Source organism: Dicentrarchus labrax, unplaced genomic scaffold (genome assembly GCF_905237075.1).
Source record: "Dicentrarchus labrax unplaced genomic scaffold, dlabrax2021, whole genome shotgun sequence".
NCBI classification, from domain to species: Eukaryota; Metazoa; Chordata; class Actinopteri; family Moronidae; genus Dicentrarchus; species Dicentrarchus labrax.
This window is the reverse complement of record NW_026136713.1, coordinates 9,998,072-10,007,946: the sequence shown is the minus strand read 5'-3', so window position 1 is coordinate 10,007,946 and position 9,875 is coordinate 9,998,072. Positions and strand designations below refer to the sequence as shown.

Genomic DNA, 9,875 nt, shown 5'->3' with positions numbered 1-9,875 from the left:
ACCGAGACTGGAGATGGCTTGCGCTTTGGTGGCATCATTTCTTTCTCTTGTGGAGTACAATAGACGGACAGACTCGTTACAGCATCCCGGAGGAACTGAAACAGGGCTCTGTGGTAGGAAATCTAGCCAAAGATTTGGGTTTGGGACTATCAGACATTTTTGACCGTAAACTGCGTGTCGCCTCTGAGGCTGGTAAGCAGTATTTCAGTGTTGATGCGGGGAAGGGCGAGCTGGTGGTGAATGACAGAATAGACAGAGAGGCTTTATGCGGACAAAGCGCCAGCTGCGTGTTGACTTTACAGGTTGTAACTGAAAATCCGCTACAATTACACCGGATAGAAGTGGAAATAAGGGACATAAATGACAATTCTCCGATTTTTTCAACAGAGGAGCGATCTTTAAAGATAGCAGAATCTACTGCCGCAGGCATTCGCTTTCCTTTGGAAACAGCACAGGATCAGGACGTTGGTAGTAATTCGGTAAAGTCTTATACTTTGAGTAAAGATGAGTGTTTTAGTTTAAGGATTAAAGAACTATCTGGTAATCGAAAGGTTCCAGAATTAGTGTTAGAAAAACCACTTGACAGAGAGAAACAAAGTGTGCACGAGTTATTACTGACAGGATTAGACGGAGGCAATCCAGTCAAAACTGGAACCACAAAAATCATAGTTACTGTACTCGACAACAACGATAATGTCCCTGTTTTCAAAAGGCCGTTATATAATGTGACTGTACAAGAAAATAGTGTAGCTGGTTCTGTGCTTTTAAAAGTTGAAGCAACAGACGCAGACGAGGGGGTTAATGGAGAGATTGAATACGCCTTTGCTGAGCATACACCCCAATCCTTGTTATCTATTTTTCAGTTAGATTCAGGTACAGGTGAAATTTCCTTAGTAGGTCCGTTAGATTATGAAAGCAGTGCGATGCATGAAATAGATATTACTGCAAAAGATAAAGGAGTTCCTGAGATGGAGGGCCACTGTCGTGTCCAAGTAGTGGTAATAGATATTAATGATAATGCTCCAGAAATTGTTCTCACTTCAGACCCCAATCCAGTTCGTGAAGATGCACCCAGAGGCACAGTTGTAGCCTTAATCAGTGCACGAGACGTTGACTCAGGTAACAACGGTAAAGTAACGTTAAAACTTGCAAAGGGGTCTCCCTTCAGTTTAAAACCATCATTCTCTAATAATTACGCACTGGTTACCAGTGGTTTATTAGATCGAGAGCGTTTCTCAGAATATAATATTGAGATAACAGCCACTGATTCAGGCTCTCCTCCTCTGTCCAGTAAGAAAATTATACCTGTCAGTATATCTGATGTGAATGACAACCCTCCTGTATTCAGTCAGCCCTCCTATAATGTATATTCAAAAGAGAATGGAGTACCAGGGTCTATACTGTACTCAGTATCAGCATCTGACCTGGATTTTGGTGAAAATGCCAAAATCTCTTACTCTATACTGGACTCTAAAGTGCAGGACGTTTCTGTCTCATCTTATGTTTACATTAACTCAGATAACGGCAGCATCTACAGCATGCACTCGTTTGACTATGAGAAACTGAAGGTGTTTCAGATTCAGGTTCAGGCAAAGGACCAGGGCTCTCCGTCTCTCAGCAGCAACGCCACTGTCCATGTTTTTATCCTGGACCAGAACGACAATGCCCCCGCTGTTATTTACCCCTCCTCCGCCGCCCTGGGCTCCCTCTCTCATCAGAGGATGCCCCGCTCCGCTAAAGCGGGTCACCTGGTTACTAAGGTGACGGCCGTGGACGCTGACTCGGGCCATAACGCCTGGATCTCCTACAAACTGGCGGAGGCCACAGACGCCTCTCTGTTCACTGTCAATCTGTACACAGGGGAGGTGAGGACTAAACGCGCTGTGTCCGAGCAGGACGACTCCTCTCAGAGGCTGCTTATAGAGGTCAAGGACGACGGGGAACCTGTCCAGTCCGCCACCGTCACAGTGTCCATCCTGTTGGAGGACGGCCTCCATGAGCCCATCTTAGACCTCCGACATAAAGCGGCCGAGCCCAGCAAGAAAACTGGGAGAATCACCCTTTATTTGATTCTCTCTCTGGCCTCGGTGTCCGTGCTGTCTCTGGTGACTTTTTTCATCTTAGCGGTTAAATGCATGAGGAACAGCAGAAGCAGCGGTAGTTGCTGCATGAGACGGACCGACTGTGATGATTACAAGAACCCCAGAAACCTGCAGATTCAGCTCAATACTGATGGACCTATAAAGTACGTGGAGGTCCTGGGAGGAGACATGATGTCTCAGAGTCAGTCCTTCAGGTCCTGTATGTCTCCGATGTCAGAGTACAGTGATTTCACTTTGATTAAACCCAGCAGCACCACTGACTTTAAGGAGGTGATCAGTGTCCTGGATGCGTCTTTACCCGACAGCACCTGGACCTTTGAGAGCCAGCAGGTGAGCAGAAAACAATAGATCCACTATACACGTGTTTTGTCTTTACTTGCATATTTTATTTTTAAAAGGACAAAACTGTGCAGGCTAATGCGTATTAAGGAGAGTAATATGGAGGTATGTTGTTTTGACTTGGTTGAAATGTGATGGGCAGCCGATTTCATTTCGGCATAAATACAATAAAAAAATTACTGCATTTAAAAATTGTCTCGACGTATGAAATGGTAAAGGATAAGCTTTCTTTTCATACTGATCAATATCTCCTTTTAAACTTGTGATAAGCGGTGGTGTCTTACTCAGAGAATTAAGTGTGATATATTATCAAAGTTGATTAGGTTTTCTTTTCTTATCAGTGTCTTATGCAACTTCACATAATATTGCTCTTTTTAAAAAAAAATGTCCAAAAGAGGAATTCTAAAAAAAATATGTTGATGACCACATTTTATCAGATACATTTTGCACATGTACAGTATTTCCAGTTTTTAATTGGACGTATTTAGCTATATTTCTTACATTGGTGATCTGAATATTTGAAAACGTATTTTACCAATATTTTAGCAATTTAATCATAAGTTACTAGTATTCATTTAATAACATACAATTAATAGAATACAAAACAATAGAATAGAATAGATCTTTATTGTCTGCTGGGGTGGAAATGTGTCTTCGGCTCACCACAACAAGATACAATATCATAAAAACAGACAGTAAGTAAAGCAGTAAGTAAAACAAACAGACAAGGTCACATTACACATTTAAAATATTTCATATCAGTATTTCTATCTTAAATATCGTGACTCACACTTTAGAGTTTGGAATATCAATTCTACTTGGGATGAAATATTTTTAAATACAGTTTTAGTTGGTAGACGTGCTCTGGATTCAGTACTGAATGAAAATAAGATGACCAGTTGGATTTGGGGTTCTGGATTATGAGTCCTCTTTTTTTCTTCTTCTTTCTTATTATTACACGTGCTTCATTTAAATTCAGTTTTATACAAAGAGAATAATCTTACAGGTCTGACTTCCCCCTGTGTCATTATTATTAACACGGGTTGCAGCAGAAGGGTGCAGTAGACTCAACAGCCCTGTTAGCGCTTTGTGATTGGATAGTAAAGATGGATGCTGTGGACCAGTAGCATACAGGACTGTACAAAGAGATCTACTCCATCCCCCCATTCAGTCTCACAGCAGTAACGCTCACAGTGCTCAGAGCTGGAGAGAGATGCGCTTATTCGAAGGTTTCCGGAATGTAAGCCTTTGTTATTGCCAATTATTCGGGGATTTATGAATAAGGAAATGTCCATCCTGGCGGTGGAATTAATGTCGAGTTGGTTATGTGAACAATACCTCGATGGAAACTAACGTATTCTAACGGACCGGGGATGACAAAGAGAATGGGATACCGAGACTGGAGATGGCTTGCTCTTTGGTGGCATCATTTCTTTCTCTTGTGGAGTACAATAGACGGACAGACTCGTTACAGCATCCCAGAGGAACTGAAACAGGGCTCTGTGGTAGGAAATCTAGCCAAAGATCTGGGTTTGGGACTATCAGACATTTTTGACCGTAAATTGCGTGTCGCCTCTGAGGCTGGTAAGCAGTATTTTAGCGTGGATGCGGGGAAGGGCGAGCTGGTGGTGAATGACAGGATAGACAGAGAGGCTTTATGCGGACAAAGCGCCAGCTGTGTGTTGCCTCTGCAGGTGGTAATAGAGAACCCACTCCATCTTTATCGGATAGAAATAGAAATAAGAGACGTCAATGATAATTCCCCTAGTTTTCTCAGCAAAGAGAGAAATTTGAAAATTGCAGAGCTGACAGCGGTGGGTGCCCGCTACCCTTTGGAGACCGCACAGGACCTCGACGTAGGTAGCAACTCACTAAAGTCATATAGTCTTAGCAAAGATGAGTGTTTTAGTTTGAAAATTAAAGAGTTGGCTAATGGAAGAAAAGTGCCAGAGCTTGTATTAGAGAAGCCGCTTGACAGAGAAAAACAAAACGTACATCAATTACTGTTGACAGCATTAGATGGAGGCAATCCTGTCAAAACTGGAACGTCAAAGATAATAGTGACTGTTTTAGATAACAACGACAATGTCCCTATTTTCAAAAAGGCATTGTATAGAATAACGGTGCCTGAAAATAGTCAAAGTGGCTTCATGCTCGTAAAGGTGGAAGCAACAGACGCAGACGAGGGTGTTAATGGAGAGATAGAATACTCATTTGCTGAACATACACCCGAGACATTATTGTCTATTTTTGAGATAAACTCCGTAACAGGAGAAATCTTTCTTAAAGGACATTTAGATTTTGAAAACGTTGCAACACATGAAATAGATATTACTGCAAAAGATAAAGGCATTCCTGAAATGGAAGGCCATTGTCGTGTGCAAGTGGAAATAATAGACATGAATGATAACGCTCCAGAAATAGTTCTAACTTCAAAACCGAGTCAAGTACCCGAGGACGCAGCCAGTGGCACAGTAGTGGCTTTGCTCACTGCTCGGGACCTTGACTCTGGTGATAATGGAAAAGTGACATTACATCTTCCCAGAGATTCTCCTTTAACCCTCAAGCCATCATTTTCGAATAACTACGCACTGGTTACAAGAGGTGGTCTAGACAGAGAAAATGTCTCAGAATATAATATTGAGATAACAGCCACTGATTCAGGCTCTCCTCCTCTGTCCAGTAAGAAAATTATACCTGTCAGCATCACTGATGTGAATGACAACCCTCCTGTATTCAGTCAGCCCTCCTATAATGTATATTTAAAAGAGAATGGAGTACCAGGGTCTATACTGTACTCAGTATCAGCATCTGACCTGGATTTTGGTGAAAATGCCAAAATCTCTTACTCTATACTGGACTCTAAAGTGCAGGACGTTTCTGTGTCATCTTATGTTTACATTAACTCAGATAACGGCAGCATCTACAGCATGCACTCGTTTGACTATGAGAAACTGAAGGTGTTTCAGATTCAGGTTCAGGCAAAGGACCAGGGCTCTCCGTCTCTCAGCAGCAACGCCACTGTCCATGTTTTTATCCTGGACCAGAACGACAATGCCCCCGCTGTTATTTACCCCTCCTCTGCCGCCCTGGGCTCCCTCTCTCATCAGAGGATGCCCCGCTCCGCTAAAGCGGGTCACCTAGTTACTAAGGTGACGGCCGTGGACGCTGACTCGGGCCATAACGCCTGGATCTCCTACAAACTGGCGGAGGCCACAGACGCCTCTCTGTTCACTGTCAATCTGTACACAGGGGAGGTGAGGACTAAACGCGCTATGTCCGAGCAGGACGACTCCTCTCAGAGGCTGCTTATAGAGGTCAAGGACGACGGGGAACCGGTCCAGTCCGCCACCGTCACAGTGTCCATCCTGTTGGAGGACGGCCTCCATGAGCCCATCTTAGACCTCCGACATAAAGCGGCTGAGCCCAGCAAGAAAACTGGGAGAATCACCCTTTATTTGATTCTCTCTCTGGCCTCGGTGTCCGTGCTGTCTCTGGTGACTTTTTTCATCTTAGCGGTTAAATGCATGAGGAACAGCAGAAGCAGCGGTAGTTGCTGCATGAGACGGACCGACTGTGATGATTACAAGAACCCCAGAAACCTGCAGATTCAGCTCAATACTGATGGACCTATAAAGTACGTGGAGGTCCTGGGAGGAGACATGATGTCTCAGAGTCAGTCCTTCAGGTCCTGTATGTCTCCGATGTCAGAGTACAGTGATTTCACTTTGATTAAACCCAGCAGCACCACTGACTTTAAGGAGGTGATCAGTGTCCTGGATGCGTCTTTACCCGACAGCACCTGGACCTTTGAAAGCCAGCAGGTAAGCAGAGTAGAACAATCAATGACTTATACTTCAGCTACAATATCTGCAAAGAAAGCACAACTTTGCCTTCACAAGAAGAAGTCATGATAACAATGTGGCTTAACAGATCGTCCGAAATTTCTTATATTTGTTACGATAGTAGTCGACAATTTGAAATATAAATATTACATTCATATCAAAATAAACTTGTATACATCAATATCTTTTGTGGCACCGTGTCTGTTATAGTTTGACCTGAACACTGTGTTGGATGTTGGATAGCCTTTCGAGCTGAGCGTTTCAGCACCATAAGGGTGGACAGCGACTTTGACCCGTGAGGCGTTCAGAGGGCACGATAATAGACTGTTGTTGATGGCCTTTACTAAAGAGTAACAATGACAATATAAGAACTAACACACTTCATGCCTATTTTCAGTGAATACATTTACTGGGTGTATTAAACGCTAAAGATGACGGCATTTACGCATTTACAAATCTAAGACGAGGAAAAAATGTCATCTCATTCAAATCAAATGGTAATCGTAAATATATTTTTTCAAATATAGACTTTGATTTTCATACATGTATTTATTTTAGATTTATATAAGTCATGGAAATGTTAATTGGCATCTTCCGATGTTGCTCCGCTTGCTCTTTCACGAGAGTACAAAAGGGTTAGTGTGTCTTTAACGATGCTGCTCAGTATCCCTCTCATTGGATGTGAGAGGTGAATGCTGTGCACCAATAGCATTCAGAACTGTACAAAGAGATCTACTCCCTCCCCCATGCAGCTTCAGCACCAAAACCACAATGTACGGAGTGGGGGGATAGGGATGGTTCATACACTCGGAGTATAAGATTATGTTTTAATTTTATTTTTGACCATGATCAGGCATCTTTTAAATGGAATATGTCACGTTATCGGAATTCGGATTTTGACTTCATGTCCTCTTTTCATGTGGATTGGAAATGATGAATTTAACTGACTCAGGGATGACAAAGAGAATGGGATACCGAGACTGGAGATGGCTTGCGCTTTGGTGGCATCATTTCTTTCTCTTGTGGAGTACAATAGACGGACAGACTCGTTACAGCATCCCGGAGGAACTGAAACAGGGCTCTGTGGTAGGAAATCTAGCCAAAGATCTGGGTTTGGGACTATCTGAGATTTTTGACCGTAAGCTGCGTGTCGCCTCTGAGGCTGGTAAGCAGTATTTCAGTGTGGATGCGGGGAAGGGCGAGCTGGTGGTGAATGACAGAATAGACAGAGAGGCTTTATGCGGACAAAGCGCCAGCTGTGTTCTACCTCTGCAAGTGGTTATTGAGGACCCGCTACAGTTACACCGAATCGAGGTTGAAATACGAGATATTAATGACAATTCTCCAAGTTTCCTTTCAAATGAATTATCTTTAAAATTAGCCGAATCAGCAGCAGTTGGCACGCGCTTTCCTTTGGAGAGCGCAATGGACCCCGACGTTGGAAGCAATTCGTTGAAATCATATACTCTCAGTAAAAATGAGTGTTGTTCCCTTAAAATAAAAGAAATCGAGGGTGGTAAAACCGTTCCTGAACTTGTTTTAGAAAAGCCTTTAGATCGAGAGAAAAAAGCTGTTCATAAAATATTATTAACAGCATTAGATGGAGGGAACCCAGTCAGATCCGGAACCTCACAAATAACCATAAATGTGCTTGACAATAATGATAACTTTCCAGTGTTTGAGAAAAACGTTTACAAAGTAACCCTGGATGAAAAAAGTATAAAGGGGGTTGTTATCATAAAGCCCAAAGCAACAGATGCAGATGAAGGTTCAAATGGTGAAATTGAATTTTCATTTGGCTCTCGGACACCAGATTCTGTATTGTCAACTTTTGATATTAACCCGGTAACAGGTGAAATCACTCTGAAAGGAGAGTTAGACTATGAAACTATCAACTCATATGACATTGATATAACTGCAAAAGATAAAGGCAGTCCTGAAATGGAGGGCCACTGCCGCGTGCAGGTTGATATTACTGATTTCAATGATAACGCTCCAGAAATTGTCCTCACTTCTCAGCCAAAGCCAGTGCGCGAAGACGCACCAAGTGGCACCGTAGTTGCTTTGATCAGTGCACGAGACCTCGATTCCGGTGATAACGGTAAAGTAACGTTACAACTCACAAAAGGCTCCCCCTTTAATCTGAAACCATCTTTTTCTAATAATTATGCACTGGTTACCAGTGGTGCTTTAGATCGAGAAAATGTCCCCGAATATAATATTGAGATCACAGCCACTGATTCAGGCTCTCCTCCTCAGTCCAGTAAAAAAACGATACCTGTCAGCATCACTGATGTGAATGACAACCCTCCTGTATTCAGTCAGCCCTCCTATAATGTATATTTAAAAGAGAATGGAGTACCAGGGTCTATACTGTACTCAGTATCAGCATCTGACCTGGATTTTGGTGAAAACGCCAAAATCTCTTACTCTATACTGGACTCTAAAGTGCAGGACGTTTCTGTCTCATCTTATGTTTACATTAACTCAGATAACGGCAGCATCTACAGCATGCACTCGTTTGACTATGAGAAACTGAAGGTGTTTCAGATTCAGGTTCAGGCAAAGGACCAGGGCTCTCCGTCTCTCAGCAGCAACGCCACTGTCCATGTTTTTATCCTGGACCAGAACGACAATGCCCCCGCTGTTATTTACCCCTCCTCCGCCGCCCTGGGCTCCCTCTCTCATCAGAGGATGCCCCGCTCCGCTAAAGCGGGTCACCTGGTTACTAAGGTGACGGCCGTGGACGCTGACTCGGGCCATAACGCCTGGATCTCCTACAAACTGGCGGAGGCCACAGACGCCTCTCTGTTCACTGTCAATCTGTACACAGGGGAGGTGAGGACTAAACGCGCTGTGTCCGAGCAGGACGACTCCTCTCAGAGGCTGCTTATAGAGGTCAAGGACGACGGGGAACCGGTCCAGTCCGCCACCGTCACAGTGTCCATCCTGTTGGAGGACGGCCTCCATGAGCCCATCTTAGACCTCCGACATAAAGCGGCCGAGCCCAGCAAGAAAACTGGGAGAATCACCCTTTATTTGATTCTCTCTCTGGCCTCGGTGTCCGTGCTGTCTCTGGTGACTTTTTTCATCTTAGCGGTTAAATGCATGAGGAACAGCAGAAGCAGCGGTAGTTGCTGCATGAGACGGACCGACTGTGATGATTACAAGAACCCCAGAAACCTGCAGATTCAGCTCAATACTGATGGACCTATAAAGTACGTGGAGGTCCTGGGAGGAGACATGATGTCTCAGAGTCAGTCCTTCAGGTCCTGTATGTCTCCGATGTCAGAGTACAGTGATTTCACTTTGATTAAACCCAGCAGCACCACTGACTTTAAGGAGGTGATCAGTGTCCTGGATGCGTCTTTACCCGACAGCACCTGGACCTTTGAGAGCCAGCAGGTGAGCAGAAATCCACATGGTATTGTGTGATATTGTATCTACAAACGTGGTCGGAACAGAGTTCCCCTTGTCCCGTTTGGTATTTCGCGATTCCTTTCTGTTTTCCTTTGCTTGACTATGGGTGATAGGTGTGTAGGCAACTGTTTCTACGTCATGGAAACCATATCTTACAAACTCTGTATAA

General features: G+C 43.8%; 1 protein-coding gene across 47 annotated transcripts in view; it reads left to right on the top strand.

Annotated features, from left to right (window-relative positions):
* LOC127374227 (protocadherin gamma-C5) overlaps nucleotides 1-9,875 on the top strand; it is a 145,348-nt gene that overhangs the window by 118,803 nt on the left and 16,670 nt on the right. For 2 of the 47 annotated variants that reach the window (XM_051419341.1, XM_051419360.1), the window contains exon 2: nucleotides 9,515-9,691. The exons of 36 other annotated variants lie outside the window; for them this stretch is intronic. In XM_051419341.1, the coding sequence (XP_051275301.1) occupies nucleotides 9,515-9,691 (177 nt within the window). Of the gene's footprint in view, nucleotides 1-120; nucleotides 2,433-3,597; nucleotides 6,266-7,457; nucleotides 9,692-9,875 lie in introns of those variants that run through there. 9 more of the 47 variants (XM_051419346.1, XM_051419364.1, XM_051419343.1 and 6 more) reach the window with 7 other exon arrangements.